This window comes from Lampetra planeri, chromosome 21 (genome assembly GCF_965212315.1).
Source record: "Lampetra planeri chromosome 21, kcLamPlan1.2.h2, whole genome shotgun sequence".
Taxonomy (NCBI): Eukaryota; Metazoa; Chordata; class Hyperoartia; order Petromyzontiformes; family Petromyzontidae; genus Lampetra; species Lampetra planeri.
The window spans coordinates 5,405,463-5,424,624 of NC_136127.1; the positions used below are offsets into that span (position 1 = coordinate 5,405,463).

The following is a 19,162-nucleotide window of genomic DNA, read 5'->3' on the forward strand; positions in this document are numbered from 1 at the left end:
GTGCTTACTTTTTTTAGAACAGGTAGTGGGGGTAAAAGTATTGTGCAAATCAGAAGGGAATGATCACAGAATGGAATAAAGGGTACATTGACAAATTATGTATGGAACTGAAAAGGTCAGAAAGAAAAATGTGAAGTAAAAGATAAATTCCTTGTGACACCTGCGTCTGTGATGTTAAAATCGATTTGGCATAATGGACCTTTACAGGATAAACTGTTTGCAAGTTAACACACGTTTAGGTCATCGCAATAAACAATGTATGCTCTTTAGCGCATTAATTTAGAAATTTTTCTTGAATGTTATAAATTGTTAAAGCAATGTACTATTTATGCATTGTGTTACTTATTATGCAGCCTTATACAATCTGAAACATGGTTTAAATGCAAATACACTTCATACAATATTACTTGCAAAAAAATCCCTCTCGCATAGTTTATAACTACAACATAAGTAACACACATGCTAAACATAATGGAATGTATTTAAGAGTAGAGTATATTTCACAACTCGTTCATTAAATTTCAGTAAATATAAGCAAAAATGACTAAATGTCATGGATCCATTAAAGTGTCCATAAGACAAACATGATGCAGGCTGAACCACATTTTTCCCGAAAAACAAACTTTAAATGATATCTTCTATTGCCAAAATACCTTATGGAGGGAAGTGATATATACAAATAAAAAATTGTGAAACCTGTGTCAAGAAAATGTCTGTACGCATATAGCACCCACCTGTTTTCAGGACCCACTTACCACCTCTCAGAACAAAGAATATTAAACTTTTCACTTAAGCCAAAAGTGTGGATGCAACTGCAGTTTATCGCCCCTCCCCCCACGCCCCCCACACATGCCCCCCTACGCTTTGGTTGGCCACAGTTTCACCCAGCGTTGGGAAATCAGCACATCTGCCCATCCGTAACTGCAGAAATGTACGCACAGGAAGGGAACAGTTTTTTTATTCTGTTATTTTAAAGCGTCCATCCGCACCAATGGGTGGCGTGCTGCCAACTGTCGTGTGCGTTTTAAATGTGTATTCTGTGGTCCTTTAAAAAAAATACTGCGATGCTGAAACTACACTTCACTGCATTTATTTTCTGTGTTGTGGACAATTAGTGAAAATGTGTAATTTTCTCTCCATTAGAAGTACCCCTCCCTCAACCCAGTTACATTCATTGTCTTTGGTCAAGGCATAAGTGAACCATTATGCATTTTAATGCATTGTGAGCAGCACAGAAAGCAGTGTGGAAATAATGTTAGTAAATGGCCAATGAGCTCCCAAGTGGAAAAAGTGATGTGGGATGCTAGTAAAGAGTATGTTTAATGAAAGAACATTGTTAAATTCTAGATAAACAACTTTTGTAAGACAATTTCGTAAATGCGTACCCATTTTCAAATTTGAATGCTTTGATTTTTGGTTGCGAATTAATTTCACAAAAAATATACTCTGCACAAATCCAATGGTTGATTCATATCGTTCCCAATACCAACATGCTGCCTGGTAGACTAGCAACCCAAGTTCAAAGCCACATTTCAGATTGCAAATAGTTTATGACGTTAGTTCAAGAGGCAGACTTGTTTAATCATATCCACACCAACTAGTATTGCCCTTACCTACACTTTTAAAAGCCTTTAAAGCCAAAGTATGGTGATAATATATTGATGCAGAACAAAAGCATAAATTATTGCCAGAAATATTTTTTCTGCAATAAAGGATGATGGAAATGTCACAATGTTAGAGATTCAGCTTATAAACACTGCAGCTGGTATGGATAACAGTTGTGTAAAGTGCGGGCCCACTGTTGCTAGAAAAGCACTGCAAAAGATCGTAAGACCAAAAGGATGAGATACCCAAATGTCCACCATTATATCATCGTATATATGCCAAGGATTGCCTCATGGCACCTGGGCTCCCAGAAATCAATTCCAGCTCAGCAACATGGCATTTGGCCAAGGAAAGCATTCAGGAATGGCTAAACACTAGCATAACAATTTTTACATTTTCCAGCCAATTTCTGTCACAGCTGCAGACCCCAAATTAAAGACAATGACACAGGCATAGAATATTTCACTCATGAGTGTTTCTGTTTTTGTTCATGGGTTAAAACAGGGACCAACCAAAACAAGACGGAGTCAGGTGTAGCTAAAAGTACAGAAGTAAACCACTGAATGCGTATATAAAGATTTCCATCAGCCCCCCTAGATTTGGTAACTTGATTTGGCCTGGCAATTACACAGGTTTCACTGTAATGCAGTAGGTGAAAAGGGGTTAACCATCAGACACAGCAATATGAAGCCAAATAATGTGGCTGCAAGGGGGTGCAGCATTTCATTTACCTTCTGGTGGATGTCTGAGGACTGAAAATACAGCGGGAAACCTCTTAATGTCAAGCTCTCGGGATCCACAAACACACACGATAGTAAGCGGAGTTGACATTTAATTCGTGAGCAATCGTCCCCGTGCCATGCATTATTGTACCACCTAAGGCATTACTGGTCATAAGCAGGGCCGGCCCCCCTTGTAAATAAAAATGTCATGCAAGCAGTGGCTTCATAGAATAGATGATGCTTGGTGCGCTGGTCGTCGTATTAAAAGGGAATTTCTGTTAGCCATTCCCCACCCTCCATTCTCATGCCCGAATACCTTTCCCAACATACACCACCCCAAAGAACGCAATATTCTGCCAAATACAAAACTGTCAAGCACTGCCAATGACGCGAATATAATTTAATGCTTTTCAAAAATAAAGAGAAACTGCACGGAAAGATTAGCAATGTGTCAATGTGATCGTTGCGTTGGCGCCAACTGGGATAGAAATTATTTCAACGTTCCCAAAGCCGTTCATACAATGTGGCCCACTTCCAAAAACAAATCACGAAGAATATTTAAAATGGAGTTAAAACTGCAAATATTATTCACAAGGGGCCCCCACAGTCATGAACAAACGAGTGACTAGGATTTCAAAGTTCTCACCTTCTCCTTCATGCGCTGTACCACAAACTTGAGATAAGTGCAGAGCTCCTGTTTGGGCCAATTCCGCTGCTTGAAACTCTGTACAACATACAACAAGAATGGTCCCATTAGTGACAGTTGACAGTCCCATAGGGCAGGGACATTTACGAGGTGCTGTGGGTAATGACAAATAACAACCAAGGGAGAACGGCAGCTCAGATGGCATTTCCCAGCTCCACACAGCAGCACCTGCCTTTCGAGAACCGATCAATCAGAAAGCCGTCATTTTGTGCAAGTGGCGAGGTAGTGAGATGGTGCGAGGCTGGCAAAAGTTACGTCCACCAAAAGGTACAACGTGGCTCAATTCACTGCTTTATTTTTTTCTCAATCAATTAATTACATTATAAATTGGAAATACTGTATGACCAAAGAGATGTTGCAATGGAGTGATCACTCCGTTGAGGTGATAAAACAAGATGCGATTGGTATTTTCCCACGTGACCCGCAGCAAAACATGGCTATGCCTAATGTGAACGCATACCATGTAGTAATGTAGAAGGTATGTAAGAATTTAACCCCCTCCAATCCCATTTAAGCAAATTGGCCGAATTTGGGGTCTTGTGAATGCTCTCTGCTTCATCTGTATCATTTCATGATCTTTCTCAATTACTCTTTGCCTCGCATTTATTGCATATTGTGTGAACTGCCAGTCTATTTTATAAAATATTTCATATCTTGCGGCTGTCATCTCTACATCTTACAGTCATTTATTTGGATCGATAAGTAAAAACGTGCAGGATCGTTCTCATAAATTGAAAATAATTCTTACAAGCAACATTTGAGGAATTGATTGCGAGCATAAGAATGACTTTAATTCAACAAACCAGTGAAGATTGAATTGGATCTGATCACATTAATGGGCACAGATTCATCCCGTATGCTGCAAGAGGGCAGCGCTAGCGTTTTGCATGCAAGGTCTTACGTTGTCAATTATTTGGACAAATAAAAATGTGCAGGATCGTTTGCATAAACTGAAAACAATTCTTATAAGCAACATTTGAATAATTGATTGCGAGTATAAGCATGACTTTCATTCAACGAACCAGTGAAGAATGAATTGGATCTGACCACATTAATGGACACAGACTCGTCTGCTGTAAGAGGGCGGCGCTGGCGTTTTGCATGCAAATGAGTGGTACGGCGCTGGGCCAGTGATGGACCGTGCGGTGTGTGACAGGACCTGGCAGATGGGGCAGGCCCAGCGCGTGTCGGCATCGCCGGGCACCATCTCGCTCGGGACGCAGCGCGGGTGATACACGCGGAAGCAGCTCTCGCACGCAAGCACCTCGCCAGCTTGGTGGCACTCAAAGCAGTACCAGTCGCTCGTCTCCTCCTCTTCGGGCTACCAGATGACAAATGTATGTAGGTATGTTGAACTTCTTTCGCACCGTACGTAGCCAAACATGCTAATCGGAGGTGCGGGGAAAGGACAATAAACTAAACACAAAAATAAGTATGTAAATGCCATGCTCCCCACCTGCCACTGGAATCAGAGATTAGCTGTTTTTACACCCCAGTCACGATGCCTCTAAATTACATGTCTATACATGCATCTCCTGACTTGTCTCTAAGTTTAACATGGCCCAGTCTTTCCTAAGTTCACAATAACCGCTGTCATTTCTCATTGGCTGCCATAACATCATGCTAATTTTAGGTGAGAATTCAAAACCGATAATCAGGAAGTCACTTGTGATTTATTTGCCATGTAAAAAAATATCTACTTTTAAATGAGGAATTAAAAAAATACAAAGGTATGGCTGCTACAATGAAAGTTACACCTTGTAATACAACTAGGTTTCACCAGAGATTAGACGAACTGGGCTGGCCAGAAACGTGTATACCCACCTGTTATAAACTGTATATTTTCTAAAATAGAAATGCAGAAATCAACACTCGTAAGAAAACATGACGCAATTAACTCAAATAAACAAGATGATGCATTTCATTGCCTTGTTTTTATTATTTGTTTTCTTCATTCAAAAGTCCTATCTGGGTCATGTCATGAGACAGAGTATACATTCAGATCTCTAGAAGAGCAATTCAACCCTTCGTGTTAGAGAATGTTGCACAGAAGTTGCTATTAAAGAGCTACCTCTCAGATCCCCTAATGTAACCCCACAGCACTTTCTCACCCACCCTGCCACCAAGAGTAATGTTCGTCATGCTGACAGTCAAATAACTAATTAAATTATTACGAGTTGCTGGAAATTTGCCAAATTGAGTGTAGAAAAAAAACACATTAGTGAGATCGTTTTTTTTGTGTGTGTATGTTGCCGTTGGTGACTGAAATGAGACAATAAATTTTGGCTACACTCGAGATCCTAGTTGAAATCATTAGAGGCTGCCTGGACTTGAACCCAGGACCTCAGGAAGGTAACAACTCAGCAGTCTGACCCGCTGAGCCACCCTATCACCTTAATAACCGCCTTGTTAGATAAACAAGGCAAACCTAACATTTGGACGATGAAAATCTTCAAACCAAAACAATGACATTTCAGAGTATTAATATAAAAAAACCATCACAAATGTTTAATGTTCTGAATATTTAAAAAAATCTAGTAATGCTGCCACTCCAAATTTAGCGTTAAATGTAGTTCAGGCCATCAGCTAAATTGGCAAGGATCCAAGCAGGAAAACTGCAACAGAATTGCCCCTTTTGGGTTTCAACAACAGCAAGGTCTTCTTTTGGAAAGCAACAATGTTTAATTTATTCAATATAATACTCCAAGGCGGTGCGCAAAGGGAGTTACGTAATATTTCCCACATTTTATACAATCATGAGAGAATTTGCAAACACAGCTTAATATCATGTGGTTCAAAACATTGTTCTGTGATACCCCTGCCATAACTCATTGTTTTTCAACTCAAATAAATGCAATCCAAATCGACATTAGCGACAGTTTAATAAGCACAGGAAATTGGATTGGACAAATACATAAATATTAGAAAATATTAACCATTTCATATTTTCCGACGACAATCATTGTAATGTGCAATAGGAATTAAGTTGTGGATATGTCTGCTACAAAAGTTTGCTCAAGATGAATGCGCAAAATAAGTCTTGTACAAAAAGTTAATAAACAGTGCATATTACCCTGCTATGGCAAATGGATCAGATTAAGAAAATGAAACAAAATGCGAAAGTGTGAATAAATACACACTTGGAAACTGAGAATGAGGGACACATGGGTTGGAAAACAGTTAGGTTAAAGACATAATTTTGACTGTTAACAAATGTGGACCTGGGCAAGATACTTTTCTAGAAGGAATGATGGCCGGTGGTCGACACTAACGATGGAGTGGCAACCAAGGGAGGGAACGTGCCCGACAGGACGTCCACGACAGTGGGGGGGGGGAGCAATGAAATCAGTTCGTGTGCAGGTTGCGAGGCGAATAGTTATAGCGCAAGGTCATGAGAGATGGTGGTGCCGGCTTGGACAGGTCTTCATTCAGCGGTACATTGTCTGACGATAACGGTGAGGAAAGCCCAGCCGACTTGACAATTAACAAGAGGAATAGACACAAAGCTCACATACACACACACACACACATTTCTCATCAGGTTGTTTGGGTGACAATGGGAGATTTGGTAGACGTGAATGCAAGATAAATGTTTACTGAACAAAGAAATGTAGTTGTAGAAAGGCAGTAGAGGCGAGTTCCTTACATTATCCTCCCCAGGAAGCCAATATCCTTCCTGCTCAATGCCCAGCTTGGAGCCCTTACAGCCGACAGTCATCGTCTCCACGATCAGGCCATCCTTCACAGCCAGTCCCAGCTGACGAGACGTCTCCTTGGGATGCATGCTGTAAATGCGTGCCACGTGCCTTCATGTCAACATACACACAAAGACAAAGATCCCCCATGTCAGCTACATAGACTGTTGGGGCAGGTTCTGTAGGTGGGCACCTCTTAAAAGTGGCGGCGTACAAGGTGTTCGTCTGGCCAGCACGACACTTGTCTTTCTTTGTCTCCCCAGTGATGATGTTTCTACACTATCATGTACATAAAAACCTTGCCCATCGCGGGTTTTCCCATCGTAGATTTGACTATTTGCGCAAAATGTATTGAGGTACGGTTCGCCGATTGCACACCTGTGGCTAGATTATTCGTCGTTTTGACTGAGATTCCCGTAAAAAACGCATCTAAAAAAATAGTGCACTCCAACTGTACTGCTCGCGATGATGCTCTATGGAAGAATACACACGCCATCATCATCATTCATAGCAAGCAAGTATTTTACCTTGTTCTTCCTTAAACTGCATATGTACTGGACATGTCATTAACCTTTATTTTCAGGTTTACTTTAAGGTATACAATACCGTACACATTCAAAATACTTCCCTAGTTTCCTATATGCCTCTCCATATTGCGGCTATTTTCAAGATCGTAAACCCCGCAATGGGCAAGGTTTTAGTGTATTCATTGAAGGCCACCTGATGCTAACCGTGGCCAAGAATCAAACTCGGGTGTTCACCTGGGTTCAGGTAACAATGCTGCTACGCACTCCACAAAACGGATATGCGCACACCGCGTACGCAACATATACGCACAAAATGCAAAGGAGTCACAAATTACCTGTCAAATTGACAATCACATTTTCTCGACATCCATTAAAAAATGTTACTCACAAAAATTGTTTTTTTCTTGATGCCGACATAGTTTAAAAGAACAAGTTTGACATCAAAATCATCCTCAAAAGGTTAGCAAATGTATTTGACATACCCGTCTAATTTAAATTATGTGTTAGTAAAGGGAATATGAAAGTACACAGAAATCTAAGTTTCACAGCAGTGTTCTCATTTGAAGAAAAACGTTAATACTATAATACCAAATACTGAGGAATGACCTTCAAGTCAAACACATCTTAATTTACATTATGCCACATACACACGCAACACAAAGACGTGACCATCTGAACTAAATGAATAAACAATTTTAAGTATAAAAATTCCACATTGCATTTGTGGAACGAAATCGGCAAACATGAGGCCACATATGTTCAGCTACATTCCTAGGCCTACCTGCCAAACATTGCTTTTATATCAACCAATGAATAAAAACCACATGCACACAGAATAAAATTGATTCTGTACAGCTGGGTAAAACCTTTGGTTTTCCACAAAGGTCCACGATTATTTTGTTGATGCAAAGCTCCAAAGTGTAAACTACATATTCAGTGTTGACTGGGATATCCTGTGTGCATGGTGCAAGAACAACATAGCTTTCTAGCGCAATGGGGCATCAGTTTGGTCTAAAATATGCATCTCCATTTGAATGTACCATTAAGCCTATATTGGTTTCTTAGCCTTTTTTTATCACTGCAGCTGTCACCGTTAAAGTGGAATCAAGTGATTTTTCAAATAGTTCTTAACTTTTAACACGCATTTAAATGCTGGAAATGTTACTGTTAAATCTAGTGTTATTAACATCATACCATTAAATATTCCACTCATGGCTAATGTGTACTCTTGTGAAGGGAGCCGAGATGAGTAGAGTTGGCATAAATCATAATAGACAAACAAGAACAGACGTTCAAAAAGATGCTTGCAATTTCATAGGGTGGCACAGCTGCATTGATATTAAGCCGTCCAAAATGTCATAGAAAATATGACCTTTTATAAATATAGCAATTGGTCAGGGACTGGCATAGATTTATTTATTCAACAAGGCTCAAGTATTGGGACACTATTCCAGGATAATTCTGCTTCAAGATGATTGGTGAATCCCATTAACTAATGTTTTGCACAAGGGAGGAAACTAGAGTATCTATATAAACCCATACGTACACAGCGTTAATACTCAAGTAGATTCAAAACCCATTGCTGTAATCTCCTGGCCATCTAACGTCCCATCAGATTTCAGAGTTTCACTAATGTGTGATCCCCCCCTCTTGGACCAAAAATGCTTATTCTCACTTGCATGCAGATTCAGAATCACTGAGTATTGAGAACAAAGTCTGGACTTTTGCCATCAGCAATGCTCGTTTTCATAGCATAATTAAGGCCATATTTTTCTCCACAAGAAGAAAGCCTCTTCTGTTGGGCCCTCACTTCCTGAGAGGGATTTGTCGCAAGTTGAGTGGGGGGCAAAAATAATGTGGCATGCATCATGCCTGACACGTTCCCACAAACTCTTCCAGTGCTTTTCCATTAATCGTTAACATGGGCAATAACTGCCAGCAGGTTGAGTGACTTTATATTTTATTATTCTCCGTCTGAACTCTCTACACCTATAGAGATGTCTTGCAAATGTTTGCGATGCGTTTAACTCTTAGTGGACCAACACCAAGGCCAGTTAACCACGCAATGAAAACAGATTGCACAAGATTTTTCCGTAGAAATTACGTAATGCAAGAATCAGAGAAAATTACAAATAACAGAAAGAAATAACATATAGTTACCGGATCCTCAAGTTATCAACCAGGCTTAGTTCTGTAACAGCTGATTTGACTAAAAAGTCCCTCGGCAGCCTTCATGAGTAATGATTCCAATAAACACCCCCTAACATGGAAAAGTCACTCACACCTGTATTACAGCTGTTAATTGCTTTGACTTCCAGCAGATAAATAGAGTGTAGATTAGTGGCAGGAAATCTCATACAATTCACGCTGCCATTTGGTATTAGTGGCAGCCAAGAGCAGGCATACAAACAGTGTGACTAAATTGAACAGCAGCTCCAACAGCTACATTCCCAGACTCAAGCAGCATCCTGTAAGCTTAACACTTGCACCTGCAACTCTCACAACACTGCGACTGGTTGTGTTCCATACAACATCTGTCAGGGCGAGTCTCCACCTCTGACCAACAGGATGACCAGTTCGGGATGCTTTTTATTTGCAAACACATGTGGAATTATTTTCCAGATTGCATGTGCTATTTCATAAGCTGTGCATGTAAGAAAATTTGCTGCGAGCTTGAATATTCGTAGATATATTATTTCGTTTATAAGGGATTTGTTTTTGGAATTATTGCAGTAAAATGTAATTAAAACCAGACTTTGCTGCCAAATTAAAGACCATATAAGCCTATTACTGACAAAAAATACTGTCATGTTATTATATTGGGATCTAGGCAAGGGAATTTTTTTTATATTTTATTTTAGATGGCAAAAATTTTGCAGTTGTTGTATAGGTACATCTATTGCTATTGGGATTGTCTCATGCTGCAACAAGGTATAGTAATTTCATACTATATAACTGATGTTGTGATCTATACAGAAGGTTAAGCAGTGGGGGAAGCAAGTGTTAGAGACACGCCTGGAAGGAATACAAATGTAAGGATTATTTTTCTAGAAACCAACATTATATTAATTCGTACCTGAGGATTTGGATAGATTTTAAAGTAAGACTGGCAAACAATATATCATTTTTGATTGAAAAAAAATGAAAGCATTAAAAGTTTAGACGAAGCATTTGCACACTTTTCAACAAAAACCTACACATTTTTATTGCGAAATGAGTCACCACCGACCCCACCAACACATGATAACACTCAATCACTGGCTCTATGTTAAATAACTGTTGTTTTTATTATTATTGCACTTATTTACCCAGGAAATCCTTCTGGAGTGTCAATACTTTTCAGGAAGGGGACAATATTGCTGTGTGATCCCAATTCAATAATTTTCAGGTATTTTGTCAGCATTGGAATGTTTGGCCAAGAGCAGTTACACTGGGTTTTTTTATATTCGCCATGAACAAAACTGGAGAACCTGGAGAAACCCATGCAGAACAGCAGGAGAACATACAAACTCAACACAGAAAGGTACAGGAGTCTGGAATAGAACCCAGGCCTGTCGTCATCCAAGGCGCAACTTTACCACTGTGCCACCCTGCCATCCTTCATGTGCCAGGCACTCAGGTAGATTATATATTATATACTATGGAATGCAGATTATACCTGGACCTACGATACACTTTTATTGAAAGCCATCCTACAGCACTGTATCCAACAGCAAAAAACTCAAGTCGTAAAGAGGCACCCAGCACACTTAGATGGGTGGGCACACCTTGAATTAATTTACGGTGAAATTTTTTTTTTTAAATTAAGGTCTTCGTAAGTCAAGAACTGCACAGGTTCACATATATGCATGTGACAGGTATGCATGCCAACATCACATGTCCTCTGTATATCGTGAGCCAGACATATCAAAGCGAACAGTCTGCCGAGGTTTTTTACAAATGAGACACTCGGGTAAGCAGCTGGACCCGGAGGGTGAGTGTGGCACGAACGCTGCCCTGACTTATCATGGCGCATTTCGCTCCAACTCCCCATCATGCTGGTTTTGCAAAAGCCTGGAAAAAAAACGGTTGCTGGCAGCAATGATAGTCCTACCTCCCCACTCGCACACCTGGACATTAACCAAGCACTCGAGAGCAGAGGTCGCAAACGGGTTTTGATTCCTTACCCGTACCCATACCCGGCCGCACCAGGGTCGCAAACGGGTACCCGTACCCTACCCGATACCCGGCTACCCGGCTACCCGTACCCGGCCGGGTATCGGGTGGGGTATGGGTACCCGATTGCGACCTCTGGAATGAAGCCATGTTGCAGGCGCGGGTGGGTTGATTCTAGGCACTTGAATTGTGAGAAAAGACAAGACGTTGGGAAATGAGTGACAAACGGTTACACACCGGTGACTCACGGCCTACCCGTACCCGGCCGCACCAGGGTCGCAAACGGGTACCCGCACCCATACCCGGCCGGGTACGGGTAGACAGGTATCGGGTAGGGTACGGGTATCGGGTACCCGGTTGCGACCTCTGCTCGAGAGTGGCATTTTCTGTCAAGTTCTGGCTGGAGCGAGTGCTGGTGCACTGTAGTTGGAACATGCTCAGATGATAGTGTCAGGCCATGGCTCCTGCGGAGGAACACCATAAGAGGCACCCCCTCACACATCCACCACACAGCCAGGTCTTCCTGCAAAAGAGACTTTTGTCTTGGCGGTGCCTCACCTGCTTGTAAGTGCATGATCTTGATAAATGTTAGTTTATTGATCACGTTATCAAATTATGGAATAATAAAATAACACCACTGGAGTAAAAAAAAAAATCGAATTGATTAATATTCATGGAGGTGCAACAATTATTAATATCTAAATTCATTCATGTATAATATATACATTTAAAACTTGTAAACTATTTAGTACAGTTAATGTGTGTAAATGTTTAACAACAATTCAGCTGCTCTCTCCAGCGCAATGAGGAAATAATAGGGGTATATTTTTACTGCTCTTTCATACATATAAATCAACCCAGTAATAACCGCACTCTACTCCATCCAGTCTCAATCTTGCCTCACAGCACTTCATACTACCAGTAATGATCGTGAACGAAATGTTATTCTTGTTGATCTATGTAAACAAGTACTATCATAAAGTGTTTAATAATTGAAATAAAAACATGAACGAAACGTGTTAAGGCATTAACGCAGCACACTCATAACTCGGGAGGGGATATGAGAGATGTCTAATAACAACAACGCTGGTCGCTCAATTCTATAAATATGTTATGAACACTGTTCCATCTCTGACAGAACTCAACCAAGTGCTCAGCCAACTTTTAACGCCACGACGAGCGATGGATGAACTTCGCCGGCCGGCTCCATCAGAGAACTCTCCCTCCCCTCCACTGTACGACATGCAAACATTGCCTCAACATGGCGTGCGGCGTCGGCCAAACACAAACCATCTGGCCACGTGACTGCACAAAGCAGGGCACCGCATTTTCACGCGCAAAACAAACGTGCCTCGTGATGGGCACACTTCACGGCGGTCGGCCATTGAAGACACTCTGCCAGCAGCGGCACGTCGGTTTCCGTGACGACCGCCTATCGTTACCACGGCAACTGGTACACTATTGGCCGAGCATGGCGCGGTGGGGGGGGTGAGGTGATCGAGTGGTCGGAATGAAGCGAACTCGACGTTCGAGGGCCAGAGGCGGTTGTCTCAGAGAATTCATTCACGAGCAACGTGGCAGACGGAGGGGGGGGGGCGTAAATGCTGCAGCGCTGTACCACTGGATTAGACGTGCAGCGTGGTGTGCTACATGAACAAGTGGGATGCTGTGAGCCGTGCACGACATTCCAATTGACCTTGGAAGCTCCACACAATGGAGTGAGACATTCCCGGCTATGGTGTTGTGGGAAATGATTCCCCATTAAACCCGTGAACCTAGCTTGAAACCTTGGACTTTATATGCCAAACCTTTTTGTCATTGATTTTGACGATTGAAAATTATTATCAAAAGGCTGGGGGGGGGGCACCCGTCTGATTAAATCGTTCAGCTCGATGTTAAAAGGCCACAATGTGCCATTCATTAAAGCACCAATTAAAAATATGTCAAAATGGCTGTAAAAACCATTGGGAAAAGCACATCTCATCCATTCCTTACAATAAATATTAAGCCGTTCAAAAATGTTCAGGCTTTACTGTGTCAAGATAAGGCCAAGGTGTTAAGCGTGGAGGTCTATCCTCTTAGACCAAGACCTTTCAAGTAAGCACCAACTCTCCGCCATCAGTCCAAAGACTTAACAAAAGTAAACGTAAAATGAATTCAAGTTTAACACGTAGGCTTTTGCGACCAATATCATCCATAAGGTTTTTTGGTTAGATCGCATAAATATATGTGTCGTTAAAACCCGCCACCACCCGACACAGCCAACTAGTAAGGGTTGTCACGTAAACAGAACAAGCCAATTCGTCACTATTACAGCACAACGGTGTGTTGGAGAGCCAAGCCACAACATTTACAATCACAGTATGACATTTTGGCAGTAATTACAACTAGCTTCATCAGGCAACAGCCAGATTTGTGGAAAAGTCTTACTGTTTCGTTCCTTATTTAGCGGCGTAGATGTGTTGACCACGCTTCTGCTCTCTTGCACAATGTGGGGGGGGGGGGGGATTACTGAGGCAACTTACATTATGCATGTGCATTATGCAGGCCCTTGGAACTTGTCCTTCCTGTCTATTGTGTTTATTAAAATATTCCTACCAACGGTAATCCCTATTGAAGTACGCTGCTCTTTGTAGGAATGCATTTAAATAATGTATTATTTGATGATTCGCTTCCACGCAGCACTAAGGCGGTAGCTATCCGAACGGTTACATTTATTTTGATTTCTTTCAATTTCGGACGAATGATCAGCACGAGACTAAAAGAACATCAGATAAATATTAAGTTCTCCCAAATACAACTGTCAGCAGTAGCAGAACACGCGTGCCAACAAGGACACTCAATTGATTTTGATAATGTTGAAGTGTTGTGCAAAACTAGCTACGACTGGCCAAGACGAATTAAATAATCTATCGAAATTGAAAGAAACGTCGTACTCTGATTGTAAATGTTGTGGCTTGGCTCTCCAACACACTGGTGTGCTGTACTAGTGACGAATTGGCATGTTCTGTTTACGTGACAACCATTACTAGTTGGCTGTGTCGGGTGGTGGCGGGTTTTAACGACACATTTATATATTTACACAATCTAACCCAAAAACCTCTATGATAAATAAATTAAATTTTATACACAAGAACCTGGTGTATTTTCATCACCTGCCGCATGGATTGAAGCAGAGATACTCTTGATCAATTCAATAAGTACACACATGCCAATGATACCCAAGACTATTTTAAATACAATTTACTCATGACAGACTTTGCAAAACTGTTCCTGTTGTCAGGGAACTCAACAAGTCACTTATTTCAGTTAGTAATAGTTAGAAAAGCCATGCCAAGGCGAGATAATGTATTAAGATTGTGGTACCTTTTCCCAGCACATTATGGCTGATCGTTTTCTTGTTCAGTGCACCAAAAATATATTTCAAATGGTTTATTTTGACTTACACTGCACTGTGCTATTGGTCCAATGCAAGAAAATGGTGACAAGCTAGCGACCTGTATATCAGATTATTATTTAATGACACTGCATTGGCAGTGGTGCATAAGCACAATTAACAAAAAAAACATAAATAACACTGCATTAAAAGAAAAGCATGCTATGAAGGGCCATTGGAAAACAATGAAATGTGCCTTGCTTCCCAAATTCTCATCATTATTGGCTCCTGTATCCGAGACTGAATAAGACAGACATACCACCATGTTAGTCAACGCACACCAATGGCATGTTGTATTGAACAAACTTTAGCTTCATTACATTGCAGTGAATATTCAAGACTATTAACGGACTGCACATGTCACACAACCTATACACCACTCACTGCTGCAACCAAGAAGCAATCTTAGGGCTAAAAAATAATGCAAATCTTCATTGCCATTGTGTTCTGGAAAGAGCCAAGGTGGCGATATCCAAATGTTAAAATAACCTTTGCCTAATTGCAAAAGGTGTATGCTATTTAATCCAACACAGCAAACTACTAAATAAACATGGGTTCAAATTTGCCCAGATGAGCAGTGAAATCTATAAGATGCTATTTGAGGCTCCATAGTAACTTGCAATGGTTAACACCCAAATAGAACACGGATCCAATCTGTACCCAGGCACACCCAATACCAAACAGACGACTGGGAATGGAATAAATTACAAGGGTTTAACAGTCAGATATTTATAAGAACCAATGAAGAATGTTTAACCAGCCAGGAATAACATTGCACCGCAGGCTTAGCTACTAAGAATACAAGTGTTTCACTACAGTACTGCCTAGTCCCCATACCACATAATGCAATGCTGAAGTTGACAGTTCCACAAGATTGGAAATTCCATTTACATACCAAACCTACTGCAGTTGTGCATTTAGATTCCAATAACGTATAGCAGCTCAGTTTTCGCAGGTAAATATAGACACAGCCACTATACCTTTGAGCACAAAACACAATTGTTTTCAGATTCCCAGATCACCCTTGCAAAAGAGGAAATGTTTCATGTCTGAATGGATAAATTTCATCACCTTGTTAATAAGGGACCCAATAGATTAACATTAAAATAATGTTGCCAGCAAATAAACCTCTGGGAAATGCAAACCTGAACCAAACCTGAAACAACGTGCACTATAAATGTTGAAAGTAACTCCGACAGAAGAAGGGGATGAAGCTGAATGAGTATGGGCCAAGCGAGTACATGTTCAAATGGCTCTCCACATGTTAAACATAGGGGTTAACAAAGCTGTGGCTAAGGCACTTGGTGCCAGCCTTAATCCAACAGGAATGTGTGGGTAAGCTTTGAACACGGGTGCCACGACCAGCCAAAACGACCAAGCTGCAGCGTGCCAGGGGCATACTATTACAGGGATATCAACACAAGCGTTTACATGTTTGCATATGCCGAGAGTAAACATATAGTGAATTGCTCTGCTTGACAATGTTAACTCGCCAACGTTGGAGCAGAGTGCTTTGTGAAGTAATTTTTACTTTTGAAATTTTTCCAACATCGGATGTGGCAATGTGGAATCGCCTCTGTCGATATGTTAGTAACAGTGGGACAACGCTGGAAAAACCAGTACGTGGAGAACGAAAAAATGCTACGAAGAAAAATACACGTCATCACCTATTCATAGATTTGATCATGAATGTATTATTTTGCCAAACATAACTTATTTCTCATGACATGAAGGTACAATAATGCATTACTGACACTATTACTATTTTAATGAGAAATCATCGTGCAAAATATTTTATCAGGCAGATGCTCTTCATTTCTGCTTGATAATGTGAATTGATCCCACATAACCTGCGGCCAGAATAAATTGGGAAAAACCATTTAGAAACACAAAGTGTAAAACATCATGAGCTCAAGTTGGACTTGAGGCTGTAATGCCAAACCCTCAATAAGTGACATTTACCCCAAAAATAATATGGAATACATAGTTTTACCCAGTAGGTGAATCCAACAATATCAGCAGTACAGCTCACAAAATGACAATGAAATACTTATTAGGTTTTAATGGCATATTAATCATATGTTAAACTCAGTACCAATTGCCTTCTCGTGTTTTTTTTTAATCTGGGGATGCACAAAAGAGACATCGCATCCCATCACGGCACAGCAGCATAGGGCTATTAATTATTTATTTCCAACTATAGAGAATAACTGTTTTAACGTGCAGGCTGAGTTGCTTGCTAATCCTTTCATTGTTCTGCCCATGCCTTTTGTTGCCTTCTTACTGCATGTTCCCTGATTTAATGCCCTCCGATGGCAAATTCCAGGAACATTAATCTCAACAGCCGCTTGTCCTTCACAGGGGATGACCCAATCACTCGCTTGTGGGTGTCAAAAAAAGCCCGTGACGACATCCAGGACACCGAGTCACTTTATAGCTGCAGGGGCTACACTCACACGCCAACATTTCCATAAACGATTCCAACCCCCAGACAGGACGAAGGGTAATGGCTTCTGCAAAAAATGACAACTTAAACACCCTTTAATATGTTATCATTTAGACGTTTTGGATTTTCTAAATTTTAAGGATAAATTCAGATCTTTTTGCATTTTGCTTTTTCAGGTAATTTATGTGATGTAAGAGTTCACTGCGTCTTCGTGCTAGGAAAAGGGACGTAACCTGATGCCAGATGGATTCACTTTTGGTGGAAAAAGCATGACCATGCAAGTGGTCATATTTTCAGATCAATCCAAAAATAGACATGTTCCCAAAATTGTTTAAACCTAAACATCACTTGGCCAGGAATTGAACTCAGATTGCCAGATTCAGTGCAGTGTACTACAGTGTGCTAACCACAGTACTACGACTTCGCTCTACAAATATATAATGCAAATGTTAACGATTACTATCTTAACAGATTCGAGGTCCCAGCACTGTTGTAGATGTGGCAGCATGCATTTCAAGATTGCTTCGGTGACTACCGCTAGCAGAAGGCACACATGCAGGGGTACCTGTTGATTACTCATGGTCAATGGCAAGAACCATATTTACAGCCCAGAAGAGTGACGTTCCCAGTGTTTTCACAGGCTCCCTTGAATAGCCACTGTTTTAAAAGCAAGCTATAAACATACTCGTGCCGTGTAGCTGAATGTGAGGAATGATTAATATTCCAGTTGATTAGCAGAACGAGCCAGCCGTCGCTTATCCAAAGTGTCCACAGCTGGTGCGACCATCACAATTACCAATTCACAGCTGACCATGAAATTTACATTAAATCTATGTTTCATAAGAGAAGCAGACGCTATGAAAATTAAGTTGGCACATATTACTAAAATGTATTCTTTATTATTCAAATAAAGCACTATTATGAAGCAAATATAGATTATTTTTTTGTTGTTGAAATATGTGAACAACAAGATTGCTTGACTAAGGGTGCGACTGTGATCAGGATAAAGTTTACATTTCTATCATAATTGGAGCACGATACTAATATCATACCCATCACTATGACCCACTGCACAAAATCTATTAGGTCACAATGTCTTAAAAGATGTTGCCTCTCTTCAACCTTTTCTTTTAAAAAAACGCATCTATTTTTTCTCGGCGACGAATCACTTTTAAACCAACAACGATGCTATGAACCAGTTCCAGCTTTTCAAGCAGTACATTTGTAGAGAAGTAGTGGGTGAGGTCACATCACGTCACGCTCTCCCTCGGAGTGGCGTCGCAGAACGTGTCAGGCAGACCTTGGGGGACGGTGACGTCATGTCCCCCGGAGGGTATTTAAAGGGAGACCCTTGACGTAACCGGGGGTCGTCGGGGGTAGGAGTGGGGACTCGGGGTAGGTGATCCTCACACGAGGCAAAGGGAGGCTACTCCGCCCGCCCGGCCGAGGTTGGGGTAGTCCCGGGCCAGGGCAGGGAGGAGAGCCGAGTTAGCCGCGTTGTAGGATTCACAGTACCCTGTCCCCTGGGGAGCTATAGGCTAGGGTGGATTGGTTAGGCGTAATCCCTTAATAAACTCGGCGTGAGCCCCTAACAGAACCTGCCTCTGAGTTGTAACTTGCGCCGCAACACATTTAAAAACTGGTACAGAAACAAGTTGGTACCATACGTATGTCCTTCAAGTGTACCTCACGATTTAAAATAAAACAAAACGTTTTAGATAAACTCGATTTACACAAAGCAAAATTATTTGATCCTCAAAATAAAGAAAAAGTGAAAAAGCGAATCCCTAAAGCTTAGCTATTGTAAACTGTCAAGTCAAGTAAATTACATGCTTCATATCCATTGTAACATCTAATTCTCTAAAAAAAA

The 19,162-nt window shown here is 41.0% G+C and overlaps 1 protein-coding gene across 12 annotated transcripts in view; it reads right to left on the minus strand.

Annotated features, from left to right (window-relative positions):
* ZMYND11 (zinc finger MYND-type containing 11) overlaps positions 1-19,162 on the minus strand; it is a 73,232-nt gene that overhangs the window by 19,224 nt on the left and 34,846 nt on the right. For 5 of the 12 annotated variants that reach the window (XM_078603798.1, XM_078603795.1, XM_078603800.1 and 2 more), the window contains 4 exons: positions 6,680-6,839; positions 4,193-4,354; positions 2,974-3,051; positions 2,337-2,357 (listed from right to left, as the gene is read on the minus strand). In XM_078603798.1, the coding sequence (XP_078459924.1) occupies positions 2,337-2,357; positions 2,974-3,051; positions 4,193-4,354; positions 6,680-6,839 (421 nt within the window). The remainder of the gene's footprint in view (positions 1-2,336; positions 2,358-2,973; positions 3,052-4,192; positions 4,355-6,679; positions 6,840-19,162) is intronic. The other 7 variants (XM_078603799.1, XM_078603796.1, XM_078603806.1 and 4 more) reach the window with 2 other exon arrangements.